Here is a 19326-nt window from a genome sequence, read left to right on the forward strand (position 1 = left end):
TCTAAGGACATAGGCAGTAGGGTTGTGTGAAATTTCACCAATGTTTCATTTCAAGGCTGTTTTGATGCATTTTGAGCTTGAAACAATGAAATTCAAATGAAACAAAAAGCTTTGAAACAGCTTAGAAATGAAATGAGGGCACTCAAGATGTTTTGAAAGTTTTGAAATGTTTCAAGTTTTGAAGCAGCTTGGTGGCAGAAGTATTACCTCTCAGCTTTGTGTTCTTGGGGAACCCTGGCACAGGATGCAGCCTGTCTGAATCACAAAGAACTCTCCCCCTCCCCACCTCTGTCTGAACAAGGACTGATTAGAGGAAGGACTTACAAAAGACAAGGAAGATGCAGTGGGAGATGTACCTAAAGCCCTCCAGACAACAGTGATAAGAGTGAAGCAACTCCTCTGGTCTCATTTGCATCTGAGATGGAACCAGATGACAACTCATTTAAATGGGAAATCAAACAGGCATGCACTGTCATTAGCATTCAGGATGGAGAACAGAGATTCCAAGGCAAGGACTGCACTGAACTCTGGGACCAGAGAAGGGGAGCACTGCGTGATGGGGTATCCCTGCTCCAAATGCTAATCAACCTACATCTACATGCACCAAACTCAGCATTTATCAGATCAATTCTAGTTATGACTCCTCTATTGGTAACCAAAAGACTGAATCTGCCTGTCTGTATTGTGAGCTCCCTCAGAGTAATGCCACTCATATCCAGGAGTGATCTGTTCCTATTATCCAGCATATGAGCCATTGTTTACCCCTAAACGAATCTAGTGTTCTCCCTTGAGCCACTGTTAGTTCTCTGCAAAAAACCCTACCCAAGCTCAAGTTTCTGTCCTGGTGCTTGGATCCAAAGCTGCACCAGTTCCACTCCTTTCCTGTCTGGAATCTCTCCATTGATTGTGCTGAGGACTCTGCCGGTCTGCCAGCTCCAACAACACCTGGAAACCTCGACTGGTTTGAGCTTTGCTGAGTGGTGAGATCCCAACTTTCTCTCTCTCACTCTCTCTCTCCCTCTGCCTCCAGGAACCTGACTTTTATTCTCTTACTCCAGGTACAGCTTTCTAAACCTGACTTTTGCTAATCAAACTCAAGCTAGATTTCCCCCAAAAGCTAAGTGTGAAATATCGTAACTGTTTATTTGCATCTCTCTAGTATGGTTATTATTACTGGTCTCATCATAAATTCATATACCTGGCAATAAATAACTTTTATGGTCAAGCTGGTTGCTATACTTTCTCTCTGAACCTCCCCTATTCTTTCTTCCCCTTGACCTCCCCATTTGCTCTGCAGCAACACTCCTTTTACCTAAGCCAAAGATCCCTGTAATACCCAAACCCACAGTGCAGTCAGCTCATCAAGGGGGTTACTACTAAGACCACTGTGACAAGAGATTGTGACTTGCTGAGTTTTGCGGTACATGAGGGTATCAGCTGAAAGTGTTGATCAGATCCAGCCTGCTCAGACGAACTCTGTTAGTGTGTGTGTATGTGTGTCTAACTGCATTTATTATTGTCCTGCTGAAAGAAGGGATGAACTGAGTTCAAGGCACATGAGGGTGTTAGCCTATCAATACTAAACAGTCCAGTCTGACTCAGATGTGCTCTGTTAACCCACATGTCTGACTGCATTTTATTGTTGCCCTGAGTTCAAGGCATATGAGGGTGTTAGCCTGTCAATGCTAAATAACCTGGCCTGGCTCAGACATGTCCTGTTGATCTGCGAGTGTATGTGCGTACATGTGTTTGACTGATTCAGTGGTTGGCGGAACCCAGCCCCATTGAAACTGAGTCCTGCAAGATAGCTCCATTGGGGGTGAGGACTTGCAGAGATACAGCTCCACAGAGAAACACAAGTAACACAAGCAGCACATTGATAGAATTACAGAGACCCCCAGAAATGTACCTCTAAATGAGCACACCCCAAACTGATGGGCAAATCTGGTAACAGGAGGCAGGGGAAAGCCAGGACTGCATTCTGTGCAGCTCCATTGTCCCACTGAGCAAATCCCAGTGGTGGGAGGCAGAGTGCAGCCCTGGCTCTGCCCACCTCCTACTGCTGGGCTGAGCTCCATGGGGCTGGCAGAGCCGATCAGAGTGCAGCCCTGGCTCAGCCTGTCTCCTGCTGCCAGCCTATGCTCCATGGGTCATTCAGAGACCCATGGAGCTCAGCCTGGCGGTGGGAGGCAGAGCACAGCCTGGCTCTACCTGTCTTCCACCACTAGGCTGTGCTCTAAGTGGCTCCACAGCCATGTGAAGCTCAGCCTGGTGGTGGGAGGCAGTGCGCAGCCTCAGCTCTCCCTGCCTCCCACCACCAGGCTGCTCTCTAAGCAGCTCCACAGCCCAGCAGTGGGAGGAGGGTAGAGCCAGGGTGGTGCTCCACCTCCAGCTACTGGGCTGAGCTCCATGGGGCTGTGGAGCCACTTGGAGTGCAGCCTGGCAGCAGGAAGCAGGGAGAGCCAGGGCTGCACTCCACCTCCCACTACTGGGCTGACAGCAGCATCAGTGTTTTCCGGTGCTGGGTGCAGGCTGCAACCCTCATGGGGGTATGGGCCCCCGGATCTGCACCAGATGATAGCAGGCTGTGCTGCCGGCAAGTGCCATGAGTTTTTCTTTTTGAAGACTGAGGACAGGTAGTGCAGGAATGGGGGAGAGGGCGAGCCCTCTGCCAATATTCGTGGCCTCTGCCCCACAGTGTGGCAGGCTGTCCATATCTCTGAAGGCCTACATGACTGCCTCCTCAACCATGTGGACTGGGAATCCTTCCCAGATGAGTAAGGCTGGAGGGCTTCAAGTGAACATGCCCAGGCACTGAGCCATGAGTTTCCTGCCTTAGGCTCCTCTGGCTCTGCATCTCAGGCACTGCTGCCCACAACCCAGGCTGTCCAGGCATCGCTCTCCTCCTCCCCCCCTCCGCTTCTCCTCTCCCTCCCCAGTGCTCCCCAGGGTGTGGGAGAATGTGGCATGAGGAAGACATGTGCCTAGTTTAAAATTTTGTAGTTGCCAAATTTTTCCAGTGTGTAATAAAGAAAATCTGGTGAACACTGCCTATGTCTCAGCTTGTTCCCTCCTCCCAATTAACATAAAATGGCAAACCTTTGGGGTTTGGGGTGGGGTGGGGGTTGAGAGCATACCCTGCAAGGGGGTTTGGAGTCAGGGTGAATGCTGCATGACCTGAACTTAACAATGTGAAACCTTGGAGGGGAGACACAGGGTAGGGGGCTTTTGACCTGGAAACTTACTTTCAGAAGTCTGGAACCAAGACCAGGGACTTCTCTTTATAGGAGATGGACAGCTTTGTGATCCTGGACCCAGGGACAGATGGGCCAGGTTCATCCAAGGTCCATAGCAGTGCCTGTGGGGTCTTGGATGCCTGTGGGTGGGTAATGGTCTGGATGTGAGGAGGTGGGTGGAAGGCTGAAAGGGTGGATGGATGTATGGGAGCAGTGGAGGATGTGTCAGGATGCAATTCCCAGTACATGGTTCTTGCTCTCACTGCAGAGGCTTGGGGCTCTTGCTTCCACTTCACTTGGGTTTGGCTACTCAGTTCACCTCCAGAAACTCAAATTATCCAGGGGCTTTCAGCTGATGCCCCATGATTCTGGCAATGCTGCATATCCTTCCTAGACCATAAATTCAAGAGTATGAAGCTTATGTGGTGCCTTAGGATCAAGCAATGTCTCTCTACTTGCTGCAGCTTGGAGGTTCAGTGCCCCCAACCACATGTCCATCCCCCAGAACTATCTAGTTGATCATCTATTAGCTATATGATCAGTGATCAAGAAGGGAGGGAGACCCTCTGCACTGAATGAAAATAAAGGATATGGAAGGAGCCTTTTCTCCAAAAAAGAAGGGGGGATGGAAAATATTTAGGGCTCAACTCAGCCACCTGTACGTTATACCCTTAGAGCTTGGAGGACTTTAGTGTAGTGGATTCTATTAGTGGGATGTTATGAATGTCAATGTCAAATAGTACTTGCTAAATTTTATTAAATTTCATTTTTTCCTTTTCCTTTTTTTTTTCACCATCCCTTAACTGGCACTGTATAAAGTCCCTATATGGAGTTTCCAATATAAATATAGATGTCACAAGTGAAGATGCACAAGGCAAACACACTGTTAAATGGTTGGTTTTTGTTATTATGAATTCATTTCAATAGTTTTAAAAAGAAATAAATACATCTAGATATGTAGTTTATAAACCTGAGCAAGGTAGAAAGTTGAGATGACTTGTGGTGGCACATGTGGTGTTGAGAGGCAAGAGATTTTAAAAGAAAGATTACAGAGAAGGTCTGAGACACAGGTAAGGAGAAATTATCTCCTTTCATTACTTTCCATTATCTGGAGCTGTAACCCTTCAAGAAAAGACATAAGTAGAACTATTCTAGGGCTGGAACCAAAACCAATTGCCAAGTTCAGATCCAAGACTCTAATACAAACATTTCCCCCCCATACCTAAATTGAAATTTCATGTTTAAGGCTTTATCTCTTCTGTACACAAAAGTGATTTTTGAACGAACTAGGCAAGTCTAGAGAGTTTTTGATTCAGAGTTGAGAACTAGCCTAAATCCCAGGCAAACACAAACTTGGTTTGACCAAGGCACCATTCGGATCCGAACATTACAAAATACTTCTGAGTGTAAGCAGCTACATAGAGCATCAGATGCATCTGAAATTACTTCGGAGAATGCAAGATGGAGAGTGCAAATATTATGGATTGCAGATACCAAAACCAAGAATTACAGTTTATTTTTTGGTTATAATTATTTTCCACAGAAGCTTTAAGATGCAGGGAGTGGAGCGCTACTAAAATATTTCAGGCAACATTTACTTCCTAATTTATACCCACACATAACTGGCTCCCTTTCTTACTTTATGTAGATGTATAGAGCTCAGCAGATTCACCTGATAATCCTTAGTTGGCTGCTTCCACCCCTGAATGTGTTGTCTTCTCTCTCCCCTTTCCCCAAACTGTAGAATTTTTGCATACTTGTAACTGCTCTTCATGATTACCCAGCTGGGGAAGTGATGTTTCCCCAGCTCAGGCAATTTGTCTAATTCACTGCTAGGAGACAAAACAAGCGCAGGCTGGAGATGTACCTTATAGAGTAAATGGTACAGACCTGATCCTGCTCCACTTGAAATCCAGGGAAAATTATTCCAATTTCAGGTTTAAGTGTCACTACATTTCAAAAACTTGCATGTGACTAAAGGGCTGCGATAAACGTAAAAAAAATCTCTCCACCTCCCCCAAAGTTCACTGCACTATTCAGTAGACAACTTTCCAAGATACACGCAATTATATACCTTTTAAAACTTTGACTAAAAAATAATTGTCCTGGACTAGGAAGATCATAACTCCATTGTGCAAATACACAATGCCTCTGATTGACTCGTAATGACAGAGTGCCAGTTAATTAGGCAATAAAAGGAACTAATGTAATACTGACATGGTACCAAGTACATGGTGATCCTAAGTCATCCTTTCTGGGGCATAAACTGGCAAATGGGACTTGACTGACTCTACTCACTAGGGATTCAGGAGAGTCTGGTGGCTTCCAAAATTGTGTACAAATTTTAGGTAATCTACTGGGTTCAGAAGGGAAAATCAAATCACTGCTTTTTTGCAGGCAGAAGATTGGGAAGGTGGGGAAAGAGTTTTCCCTCCTTCCATTGCAAAATGTCAGATGTTTCCTAAGGGGAACATCATAGATCCTAGAGGTTTTTTTAATGGGGGGATTTCTCTAAGAACACTACTTTATGGCTAGCAAGACCACTAGATATTACTGTTCATATAGCTATGAAAAGCAACAACTGTAAAATGGTAATTAATGAAACAAACAGTGTGCAAGCTTGGCAAAAAAGAGAGTTCCTGAAGCCAGCTGCCCTATGTATACATCTATGGGACTCCTAGCAGCATACCTCAAACACTGTAACAGACTGTCTGAACCAGCTTTCTATCGCTTGCACATGGTTCCAAACCATTACTAGAGTGACCACAATTATTAGAAATTGGCTTTAAGACATGTGAATAGAGACATACTTTTTGCTTCTTTATGGGCTATTGAATGCATCCAAGATTTCTGAGGCTTTGTGTCTGTGGTCTCACAGCTTTCTGGTCCTGCATCCTATGTTGGGCACAGGCAGAGTAGGAGAAGCACATATACTGTAAGTGCTTCTCACAGTCTACATTTTACAGATGCATTCAGTTTCCCCAGAGAAGTTGGAAAGTAGTGATGCTATATATTAGTATGTGTGGGTGTGCTAATGTACATTTTGGGCATGTTCAAGTACATTTTCTACTGCCCATTGCCAGAAATCAGTGCAGATGACTCAATTCTTAAGAGAAGTTAACCATGAGCAGAGGAAAACAGCAACAGATGCACATTCAGTACTTGCTTACCTGCACCCATGACAATAAGCAATAAAAGATATTCAGCAATAAGCAGTTTTCTTTGTGTGGATGGATCTATGCTACCCAAAGGAAGGGTACAGGTAGACCTGGAGGCAAAGGCTTTCTTTGTCAGTGACAGACTGGGGCAGGGGCTGGGGCTGGGGCTGGGGCTGGCCTGGCACTCAGGCAGAGAAATTGAACTCTGGCTGAGGCTAGAGTGCCACCCTGGGTTGCCAGCAGAATATGACCTACTGTGAGCTGTGATGGGAAGTGGTACAAAGGTTCATTATAGCGCTCTAACCTACACTGCTGAAGTCTGATACTACATCCAAGCAGGGTTATTTTAGAATCATAGAATCATAGAAAATTAGGGTTGGAAGGGACCTCAGGAGGTCATCTATTCCAATCCCCTGCTCAAAGTAGGACCATCCCCAACTAGATCATTGCAGCCAGGGCTTTGTCAAGATGGGTCTTAAAAACCCCCAAGGATGGAGATTCTACTACCTCTCTAGGTACCCTGTTGAGTTATCTTAGAGTGGTATCTGCCATTTTTACAGCACTGTATGTTCCCTGACCATCTGTTTGCTATGGCTATAGAGCGCTTTCTGCATGTGTACTACACAATAGGTACAACTTCTGTACTTTGCCTGAATATCCAGGTGGTTGCCTACCCTGGGGCAGTTCTAATTGTAGGGCTGTTATGGAACTACATGTGCTGGAACTCTAGGGTCTCTCTGATTCCAGGAAAGTGCTCATGATGTGTTGCTTTCAAACTCACGTTCTCAAACTAGAACTTGAAGCCTGAACTAGAGTGAACACTTCCTGGGGCTTTGGATCTTCCAGGCTCCTAGCATGCCAGTTCTATACTAGAAGGCCTGAAAGCCCTGGACCCAAGGCAGGCTGCATGGCCTGGGCCTTCTCAAAGCCCCACATGCAGAAATCCTATAGTCAATCTCAATCCACATGATATTTCACTTATTAGCATTTTACAAAGAAAATGTTTCACAGGAAAATTCTCAGACGTATCTATTTGTATGTATGCGAATAAAGGCCAGAGAATGCAAGTTAATTTACACCTAATCATATGTATCTATGGATTTGCATTAGAAGGAAGACCTTTTATGGTATCGAATGGTCTTCTTCTAAGAGAACCCACTTATAGAACAATTAAATCTAATTTATTTTTTACAAAAGGACACCTTTTAAAAATAAATTTGGATAAAATAGATCAGCAGGGAATTGGGAAAGTCAGAAATGCAGGAACTTTATATTTCATGCAACAGCATAAATGCTCATTTCAAATCCTTCCAACATATTCTCTATTTTTTCCACAAAGGGCTGCTGTCCTAAAGACTAACATTGTTTTTATACAATACTTGTCAATATAAGGACTTTAGATGAGATGACTGTTTCATAGGCTCTTCAGGAAACTTGAGTAACTCATTTTACATAAATTAAACAGTATTAATTTTGAAGTTTGTTAGCAGTTAACTGCAATAGTAGAAGCTGCATATCTCTTTTCAAGCCTAGTGATGAAGGCTTGGTTGGGGCTAGCCTCTCAAGGAACAGGTGCTAGGAATCATTTAAAATATAAACAATTATCTTCTTTTTGTTTTTGTCTTTACACAGCTACTGAAATCACCATAAACTAGAATTTTGGAGATCCTGAAGTAGGAAAGCATACAGGCCCTTCTAGGCAGAACTGTTCAGAACAGAAGAAACCCCAAACCCTGTGCTTCTTTAAGACATAGTAATAATCTGCACACACAAAAACATGTCAGTTTTTCCCCATTCCTCAGCAAAGATTTAAAACCAAAGCACTTTGCATTAAGATCTCATTAATAAGATTTTTACTTGCTAAATTAATAATTTGCTTTCAGAATAATTCGCTTTCAAAAAGCACAACAGAGTGCCTACTTGTACCCCTCAAAGAATTATAAAAATAGTCATAATTAATGTTCACTTCTCCATTCAAGGGGATTGGAGCAAAAAAGAATGTTGGTTTATAAGGGAGACAAATTGAATTAAATCATCTTTGTAGATAAAGAGAAAAACAGCTTAATGTTTAGACTACTTTGAAGCCACCATACCTGCTCTTGAGAGATTGCTGGCAGGAAAATGAAAGCAATGTCTGATTTTTCAAAACTACCATTCTGAATTTTCCAGTGTGAATCCTAGCCTCTGTAAACACAAATCTTTTGCAAATGCCTACTGATTTCAGTGGTGCAGAATCATGTCCTTATCTTACCTGAACAAAGAGTGAAACCTTTCAAAAAGTAATTGCCCAAACAATACATAGGACCTGCCTAAATGCAATCATACTATTCATTCTTAATTTCTTCCCTTTTCTTTTTTGTTTTGTTTACTTTTCTGAAATTGACAACTATAAAATTGATCTAAAATGATGTTTAGAAACAGTTTTTATATAGTTCAGTATCACAATGTCATACTATATTTATATGTCCATAACAGCAGATATATCACTAAAGTTTTAAACACTAAAACTTACAGAAATACCTAATATTTAAAAAAAAAATATGAAGCAAATGCTACACTAAGCTATATGCCACTAGAGGGCATTCGTTCACTGTAATACTTAGGCTGTAGCAGAAGGGATGGAAAAATACACTTCCAGTGCATTAACATAGTATGTGGGATTATGTGAGAAACAAAAAGAATCTACCACCCTAAATTATTTTCCTATAATTTAGCAAAATGCTTTTTCCAAATCATTATTTTTCCTATTATTCAAGAAATAACGATGCTTAGGTGGCAGGATTCTCCAGATCAGGGACGTAGCATATTACACCCAATTTATACAGATGAAGATGACTACAAAGTGTCAGGCACAGGATAATTTATTCCTTACACTACTGCAGCCTTCATTAATGAAGAAAGGGTAGCACACTACCCCCAACTTATTTTACTTTCCTTCATGTTCACAAATGCTGTGGTAACTGTCATACAACTCCCCTTTAAATGAGTGTCATAATTATTTAAAGACCTTTTATGGTTTGAAATATACTTCTTATGCTTTTCGATGAATGTTAAATAGTCTTGAATACCAAAAAAAGTGATTTCTTTAAACAAAACAAGAATTCTTTTTTTTCTTAAAATAAACATGGGGGCACTTTCCAGCTTGGTATCAGCATGTAGTTCTGTGAAGCCACAGACCTTGATTCAAAATTCATAAGGCACAGATGCATTAAGACTCTGGGCTAATGTGAGAGCTGCATGGATCATTCAGTGCCCCATTGCTCACACACCTGCAGTCTTGGAGGTGGTTATTCTTTCTGACCAGCTGGATGCTCTGATGGAAATTTCATATCAAAGTGAAGATAGGGAAAAAGTAGAAGGAAAAATATACTAGCCCCTGAATAAAAGGATGTGTGGGAATTGGTGGATCTTTTCTCCGTGGCAAAATAAATGAAAGGCATAGCTTAGTAGCAGCTCTTATGGAGCTACAGTAATGTGCTTACAGTCACGTTAAAAGCAGGTATTACCTGTTCTAAAAGATTCTGAAGCCTCTCTATTTCACAGTCTATTACGAATTTCTTTTCTTGTCTTCGGTCCAGGTCTTCTAAAAGCCGCCTGTAGCTGGCATCATTAAAATTCTCCACACAGATGGCACTGACTTGCCAACTATTTTGTCCTGCTTTTTCCATAATAGCTTGAAGTATTGAATAACCTAAAAGAAAAGGATACAATTCACTAATAACACAATCTCTGCATTTTATGGATCATAATTGTTATTAATTAATACTAAGTCCTTTAATGCTCAGTCTAACAACATGCATCTACACGTGCCCCCCATAGCAAAGTTGTTACTATGCCATCATTTAGTATTTGCTTTAGCAAGTACTAAATTATGGTGCACTGTTATTTTTAGCAGCTATGTCGCTGTAGCACTGTGTTATAATGAGGTAGCTCATTACTATGGTGGCATAGTGTCGGCATCATGGTTTTTGCCTGTCAACACTACTTCTCTGCGGCACATCTCTATAGCAATGTAGCATCATGCATAGACATAGCCATAGAAAGGGAACTGGAAGTCACAGCTTCTAGTTTTATCCCTACTAGTTACTGTGACTAGCACAACATATAAATTATCTATGCAATAATAATAATTTGTATTACTAGCACTTATATGATTATTTTGAGTAATAAGTGGATAAATGGAAATGACTTTTATCTAGCTCATGGGGATATTGTTAACTAATTGTGGGGATGATGTTAACTAATTAATGACTGAGAAGCGCTTTCAGATAACTGAATGAAAGCCATTACAGAAGTATTATCGTCATCACAATGTCCCATTTGCCATCTGCAAAGATAATTATCAGAGAGGAAAGGCAATTTCTTCTTTAAAAACTTCTGCTTTTTCATCATTTGTTCAAGGCGGCTTAAAACCCTAAACATTGGATGATTTCTTCTAGAAGAGTAAAGATCCAGAAAGTCAAATCACAGTCAGTTTGAACTGGTGTGACACTGTTTGTAGACAATGTTCTGAGATACATGCCAGTATTCATAGAAGACATCCTAAGGAGCATAATTACAATAGGTGAAATCCAAGCAGTAGACATCTAAGTCACAAATGCTCCAGATCAGCCATGCTGCAGTGGGTGAAAACCTCTTAGGTTTCACCCACTGCAGCATGGCTGATCTGGAGCATTTGTGACTTAGATGTCTATCATTTGGATATCGCCCATTGTAAACCAGGGTAACCTATATTACATGGTTAGGTATCCTACTTCTTGGATGAATGTTTCCACCACTAAACTAAAATGTGGGCAGCCCGCAACCAGCCAACACTCAAGAAGGAAAAGTGCTGCCATTCTTATGTGCTTTTGAATTCCAAGATGAGGTGATGGCCACTGCATAATCATGAGCCAGATGCCTAATCCTGAGGAAGAGCAGGAAGTCGGATACATTCCTATGCCTACCATTTCCTGGTAGTTTACTGTAGAGACATCCCAGCTCAAATACAGTGATTTGGATTCATCTTTGAAAGCAGCAGTTTCTAATGACTGTATAGGGATCCTAGGTGCCTAACCCTGTCGATTGGAGTCACACTACTGTGGCAAAGCTCCTCATTTTGAAGCACTGAAATCATATGGGGAGGCATATACAAGAGTTAATTGGAACTGGCCTATTATGACTTGGGTAATTATATTTTCCCTTCCTAAACTCCTTAGACTAGCTTCAGTTAAAAAGGTTTTTCTTTTTACCTCCTATTAATAAATAATGCTGCTGATGCCCAGTGGCTCCCAGATATGAGAGAGGCCTCCATTTCAAGGGTATGTGACTGATCCCTATATGTGCTATTGTTTGTAATGCATTTTGGGAATTTTCTTAAAAGATCCCATATGGATAATGGATTTCAGCCACCCAAAATAAAATGCCAATTATATTTTAGAAACCAATTAATTTATCAAATCTTTGCTAATAATCTAGGAGAATGCTTTTAATTTAGGAGGTCTGCTAAAGTTTAACAAGAATATCAAATATGTGTTTGCCTCTGTTTCACCCAGCAGAGGATTAATTCCTCATGATGTAGCACTCATAGGTCAAGTCACATACCAAACATACTGCAATCTAGGAAACATTGTCTTTGGAAGGCCATATATCATCACATCTGATATACATTTTCTAGTACTTTAGATGCAGTGAAATCTAATTATTCATACCCAAACAAGACCAAGTACCCATATACAGAAAAATTGGTATAATTTATAATAAGACATTTGTTTAAAACTCAGATGACATAATTGTGCTAATTGAGATAAAAATACCTAGCTTTATAATAAAATATATTACCATATTTTTTCTTTGGAAGCAAGACCTTTATTTATTTCCAAAAGATTGGTGAAGTTTAGACTGACAACAATAATACCAGTGAAAAAGATTTAAGAATAATTTCCATTCCATGAAATTCTCTTTAAAAAAATAGTATGTTGAGAAATCTGTGACTGAATTAGACTGTAGGTTAGAATTTGAGATCATTTCCTACTCTAAAGTATTTGAAAAGTTACTGCTAAAACATTTCTGCGATGTTCATTTTTAACCTGAAATCTGTTATTTTTCCAAAGGACGATAGAGAATTCTTGTTAATTACCACATAATTATTCTGTTCTTCCTGTTGCTACATTTACTTTCCTTTTGTCTGTAATTATCTTTTCAAATCATGCCTAAATTCTTTCCCAAACATTGTATTTCTTGCTTTATTTCCTATTCATTTCCATAATTAGCTTTATATTTAGAACCACATCATGATGTTGTGGTACATGTTTCTGCTTCATTCATGGTGTAACTCTGACTTGATCTTTGATATCAACACAGTCAACATTTATTTAATTCAGTTTCTTGACACCGATTAACATTTTCTTTGATTCAGACTGACTGCATGCAGTTTGAAATAGCAACTGACATCCTCTCACTCATATTTACTTTGGACAACTTTATTAAGATGTTTTATAATACAGCCAGGAATTTATCTCAGCATAAAGAATGGCAACTCTAAGTCAAACATACATAGTCAAGCTCTTCTTCTATTTTGGATCAATGTTTAACTTGCCATATTTCATTAACAAATGCCTTCATTTAGGTATTTGAGAACTGTATAGGTCTTTGTCATTAGTTGGCATGCATGCTTATATTTTCATGCTCATACCCCTTTCACATATAAGACTGAGGTGCAGTGGGCTACATTCAGTAATGGGTCTCCATCTCAGTGAATTTTATATGATAAATTGAGTTCAAAATCCTTCCATATGTTATCTATGACATATTCATGTACTGTATGTATCAGAAAGGTTTTTAATAATATATTCCAGATTGTCACATTTGGAATTTAGATGGGATCAACTGCAGGCATTCATAACCTCAGCTGGTGTCAGGCTTGGACATATTGAACAGTGTGCCTAAAAAATAAATGCTTAAAAATAATTGGACAGAGCCATCAGAAAAATGAGCCAATTTAACACTTGCATGAATTTTAAATGGCAAAAACTGAAATGACCACAGGGCAATCCCTATAAATGCAAAAAAAATAAACCTGGGCTCCTTATTTGGAAAAACGCCAAGACTTCAGTGGGAACTTTGCCTGAGTATAGACAGCAGGATTAGAAACTTTTTAGATCAGAGCCTCTTTTCCAGGTCTATAAATTCAGCTGTAACTACTTTATTTACTAAATTATGATACTATGCAAATACATGGTACAGTTTGCAGTGATAGTGTGATATGAATAAATTCAGTTCCATGTGTTGTAATATATTTTTGGTTGATCAAAAATAAAAACTTTACAAGCACTTGTGGTGCTATGGCGAGGTGCCAGAAGAGTGGAAAAGGGACAATGTGGTTTCCATTTAAAAAAAGAGAGGAAGAAGGACCCAGGAAACTATAGGTCCCTTAGTCTTACCTTGTTCCTGGGAAAGCTCTTTGAGAAAATTATCCAGGAGCACATTTGCAAGGGACCAGCAGGGGAGACTATACTTAGGGGCAATCAACATAGATTCATTAGAGGCAGGTCCTGTCAGACCAACCTGGTTGCCTTCCATGACCAGGTCACAAAATCCTTGGACTCAGGTGTTGCGGTGGATGTAGACTTTCTGGACTTTAGGAAGGCCTTCGACACTGTCTCTCCCCATTCTCATTCAAAAATTAGGTGACTGTGGTGTCAATGCCTACACAGTCAGATGGGTTGCAAATTGGCTGGAGAGCCGCACACACCCAGAGAGTGGTGGTAGATGGGTCATTTTTGACCTGGAGGGACGTGGGAAGTGGGGTTCCCCAAGGCTCAGTCCCCGGGTGCACACTGTTCAACATCTTCATAAGCAACTTGGACGAGGGGCTGAAAAGCACCTTGTTCAAATTCACAGATAACACTAAGATGTGGAGAGAAGTGGCCACGCTAAAACAGAGGGACAGGCTACAACTAGATCTGGACAGGTTACAGAGGTGGGCGGATAAGAATAGGATGGGATTTAATACTGACAAGTGCAAGGTATTGCACCTGGGGAGGAAGAACCAGCAGCATATCTATGGGCTGGGTAACTCCCTTCTTGTCAGTACAGAGGCAGAAAAGGATCTTGGAGTCACTACTGATTCTAAGATGAACATGGGCTGCTAATGTGGGGATATGGTCAGGAAGGTTAACCACACCTTGTCATGCATCCACAGATGCATCACAAGCAGGTGCAAGGAGGTGATCCTCCCCCTTTATACAACACTGATCAGACCGCAGTTGGAGTACTATATCCAGTTCTGGGCACCACACTTCAGGAGGGATGTGGACAGCATTGGGAGGGTGCAGAGGAGGGCCACTCACATGATTGGGGGCAGCAGGGCAGGCCCTACGAGGAGGGGCTACGGGACCTGAATCTGTTCAGCCTCCACAAGAGAAGGCTAAGGGGGGATCTGGTGGCCATCCATAAACTTGCCAAGGTGGACCAGCGGGCAATGGGAAAGTCCCTGTTCCCCCAAGTACTACTGGGAGTAACAAGGAATAATAGCTATAAGTTGACTAAGAGTAGATTCAGACTAGACATCCTAGGGTGGCTAGGATCTGGAACCAACTTCCAAGGGAAGTGGTGCTAGCTCCTACCCTGGAGGTCTTCAAAAGGAGGCTAGACAGTCACCTAGCTGGGGTCGTTTGACCCTAGCATCCTTTCCTGGCCATGGCAGGGGGTCACACTTGATGTGCTTAGGTCCCTTCCAACCCTACCAACTATGAAACTATAGATAGATGGATACTGCTGTAGACATGCATTATTTATTTATTTATGTATTTATTTATATGCCATTATGGAAATATATGGGAATGTCCACAGAACAGCTATTTTAGTTTTTAACTACAGATAGGTATTTTCCTTGTAAGATATCAGTTTTATGAAACACAAGTTTTGGCCTAAGGGCCCCTTCTGGCTTTAAAAAATGTAGCTAACCTATGAACAGTAATTACAACACTGGAGTGATAGAATTGATTCTAAACCTTTTTTTTTCATAAATATAATTCCTAAATGGAATGAAAGCCTCCTTTTTCTTTTCTTTATGAGCTCACAAGGCTCCAAGAATGCTTCCTCTGAAGCCATAAAGACAGACACGTGGCATGCTGACTGGTGGGTTCACTGGTAGCCTGGATTGTTAGCTTGAGATCAAAGGGCTTGGGTTCCACTGGTGGAGGCAATTTTTCTTTGGCCACCAATCAGGGGAAGGCAGAAGAAAGGCAGCTCTGCCCTCACCCAGGGGCATGGTGAAAGAGAGGATCTGAAAGGGAACTAACCCCGTGGGCTTCCTTATTGGTCAGTTATCAATCTGGGGGTGGAACCTCCAGAGGGAATAAAAGCCCGTGTGCTGAGCATATGGGCAGCTTCAACGTGGGAAGATGAAGATGAGGGCTGCAGAAGAGCTGGTAGAGCTGACCAAAAGGGGCAGAGCCATTGCCCCAGAAGTGCCCTGAAGATGCCTCCGGTGAGGGAGAAGCTGTGGGCAGCTGCATCCCAGCCACCATCGGAAGAGCGTGGTGATGGTGCATGGGTCAGCTCATAGAGAGCCCGAAGGGTAGACAAGACCACGGCAGATGCATGAATTAGTGTAGGTCCCCAACTCTGCATGGGGCAGGAGCCCAGCCCCTTTTGTGCATGGTGCTTGGTGAGCTGAAAGGATCTCTGTCGATGCACAAGGCAGCGCAGGTCCCCAACCCTAAATGAGGCAGGAGCCCTCAGTGCACAGATTGGTACACAGGGCTGGTGAGAGTCCAGGAGAAGATGGAACCTCAGTGGCTGCACAAGGCAGCGTGGGTCCCCACCCCTTCAGTGCACAGGTGGTGCACAGGGCAGAGAGCTGAACAGAGCTGACAGGATGCTTGAGTCCCCATCTCTGTATGAGGTAGGAGCCCTCAGTGCACAGATCAGTGCACAGGGCTTGCAAGGGGACCTCTGAAGGGACCTCTATGGCTGCATGCGGTAGTGTGAGTCCCCAACCCTGCATGAGGCAGGCACCCCTGTGGTGCACAGGCGATAACTGATGGGATGCCATGGCTGCACAAGGCAGTGTGGGTCCCCTTCTCTGCACAGGGCAGGTGCCCCTTTCAGCACACAGGGTGGTGCACAGGGCTAAGAGTGGGCTGACAGGTCAGAAGGCTGCATGAGGTGGTTTGAGCCTTCACACTACAAGCGGCACAGGTTGACCACCCCAGTGAGGGAGGATGACTTGCCCCAACCCACCACTGGCGATGAGCCTAAAGCTGTGAGAGTCATGAGTTACCTGGGAAGGGGATTCTCACAGGGGAGAAGGGACCCTCCCCACCGCAGGCAATTAAGGGGAAGGCCCTGATGAGGGGGAACAATTCACCCTTGGACACAGAGTGGAATCTAGGTCCCCTGTTTACCAAGCAGAGGTTACATGGCTACTGGCCCTTCTTAGTCTGGTGACCTAGGAGAGGATAATGCTGTTCTTTCATGTAATGTGATCCTTCCCTGGTTGCCCTTTTCTCTTTGGGCACTGTTGCTGTGCCATTGGTTGGGGTCTTATTATTTATGCCATTGGGATTTTGGTTGTAACCACACATCCTTATTGTTGTAGTATGAGCAAGGATTTCCTGGTTTTATCAGAGAAAATGCAGATCAGATCCCTGCCGCCCTGCTCCCGTGGTGCGGCTGGGAACACAGGAGCTGTGCAGGGATCTTCCAGAGGCTCCTCACCCCGCACTGCCCCAGCAATGCGCCTCCTGCAGGCAGGGCTGCACTGAGGGAAGCGATGTGGGGCTCTGCCACTCAGAGCAGCAACAGGCACAGGAGGCATGGCGGGGGTGGGGTGGGGGGCAAGGAGATCCTGGCATGGCCCTGCTATTCCTAGCCATGCTGGGTCTTGCCTGTGGGGCTATAGCGACCCCATGGGGGGGAAGCAGGGAGGGAGTTCAAGCCCACAGCCTGCCCCCTGTACAGTTCTGGGGCACGGGTCCCCCTTGCTCTCCGGGAGTGCGTGTGCTGAGAGCCAGCCCTGCGCCTGCCTGAGTCAGCAGCACAGTGGGGGAGCCAGCTTGGTGCTCCTGCTGCAGCTGCCTTCTGCTGGGGGCAGGAAGCTGTGGACCTGGTTCCCTGGTCCCATAGCTCTGGCAGCTGGGGCCCCCTCCATCAGGGCAAGGGGGGCAGGGGCTGTGGGTGGGGGGCAAGGGGCACGAGCAGGGATGAAGGGCTGTTGTGGGGGCAAAGAGGGGCACCAGCAGGGCCAGAGAAAGAGGAGCTGTGGGGGGCCTTTAATTTTAATCATGGATTTGGGGGTTTTTATCAGAGAATTTGCATTTTTTATCACAGAAAACCAGGACCCCCGATTATTAGAGGATATGAGCTGTTTTATATCTGAATCTATTGTATTGGTTATCTTTATATAAGGGTATTTCATCTGATGTAATCTTATTGTGCATGTATAATTATTATCCTATCACTGCCAGATATTTCAGTTATGAAATGTTAATTAACCTTTTTTATCATCGAGTGCCCCTCTGCCTGCTGCCCAAAGGGCCCTGTCGAGGGGCAGGGACAGCAGACTAATCAGAAAGCCACAGAGGATTAGGTCTGTGCTTGAGTTAAGGATTAATAAGAGCTATTATCTGTGTAAACTGATATCTGTAAATACTATATATATACATATATGCACCTACATACACATATATACCTATATACACACATATATACACCTATATACACATATACATACAGGTGTATATATGTATTTATGTAAGTTTGCATCATTAAACCTGTAAACAGTTAAATAACACTAGGTGTCATTGGTCTCTGCTCTGCTCTGTAGGGAAAGGAGCTGAGCTGGCCTGCAGCTAGGCAGCCACGCTCCTACAGCATATATGAACCCACTGACATCCCTTCAGCTGGAGACAGGGTACCCTCTGTGTACCACCTGGGTGACAGACATAAAGAAAGCTGCTAACTACTGGTCATTCCTTAGATATAGATGCAATTAAGAATAGTAAGAGCAATGCTGCTTCAGTGTTTTGAAACCAAAATGTATGCAGAGTTGCAAAAATAACAGTCTAGTATTTCCATCCAACTCTGTTTTTCATTTTACAAACAGGTGACAATGTGGAATTCTAACAAACTAATTTTTTTTTCCAAAAGATATTCTGATCATGGATGTTATCTGAAATAATTATGAAACTGGAGAATTATTACATTGTTCTCTCACTGAAAAAATGAAGTTGACCATGCATTCATATCTGTTCACGGATTAAAGTAGGCATCTTGGAAATAAAAGGGTGATTTTAAGGCATCCTCTTCCATTTTTTTTCTCCCTGCTCTAGATTATCTGCAGTGTTTCCATTGTGAGTAGCCATATGCAGGTGTTTAGAGAGAATAAGATCAATTTCCTGAAAAGGAAGTTTAGAGCCATCTGAAGTTAAGGGCTCTATGCATATACCACCAAGGCAGGAAATCTTTTTTGCCATTTAAAGCTGTGGCACAGTTAAATATTATAGGCATATATGCAAGCTGCTGTTTGCTGCTCTGTAGCAACTGCTCATATGCATGATCTTACCTTCTGTGGTAGCTCTTTCATTAAGGAGTAAAATCTAATGCATATTTAACATGAGGAATCACATGCACATGACCAGTTACCACAGAGCAGCTGACACTACCTTTATTCATCTCATAATACAGTTGTTCAAAGAATACCAAACTGTAGTTACATGATTCTGGAGGTGGGGGAGAGACCTACAGCTGATTAAACCATTGTATATTGCCAGTCCCACGCATTTAAAAAAACAGAAGCTGAGTTTTGATTTTTTTTTTAAGTTATTAGAGGGACTTCAAAATGTTAGGTTTCTTTGAACAACAATTAGTGTTGCCGTGTTGCCTTCTGTTGCTATTGTCAGGCTTCACATTTATCAAGATCTTCTTTACAACTACAGGAGAGAGTA

The 19326-nt window shown here is 42.8% G+C and overlaps 1 protein-coding gene across 4 annotated transcripts in view; it reads right to left on the reverse strand.

Moving 5' to 3' along the window:
- The window catches only part of GRIA4 (glutamate ionotropic receptor AMPA type subunit 4), a 404982-nt gene that overhangs the window by 152962 nt on the left and 232694 nt on the right, over positions 1-19326 (reverse strand). For all 4 annotated transcript variants that reach the window (XM_090030033.1, XM_090030061.1, XM_090030041.1 and 1 more), the window contains exon 4: positions 9901-10085. In XM_090030033.1, coding sequence (XP_089886159.1) covers positions 9901-10085 — 185 coding nt within the window. The remainder of the gene's footprint in view (positions 1-9900; positions 10086-19326) is intronic.

This window comes from Crocodylus siamensis, chromosome 1 (assembly GCF_052110815.1).
Source record: "Crocodylus siamensis isolate JL-2025a chromosome 1, ASM5211081v1, whole genome shotgun sequence".
Taxonomy (NCBI): domain Eukaryota; kingdom Metazoa; phylum Chordata; order Crocodylia; family Crocodylidae; genus Crocodylus; species Crocodylus siamensis.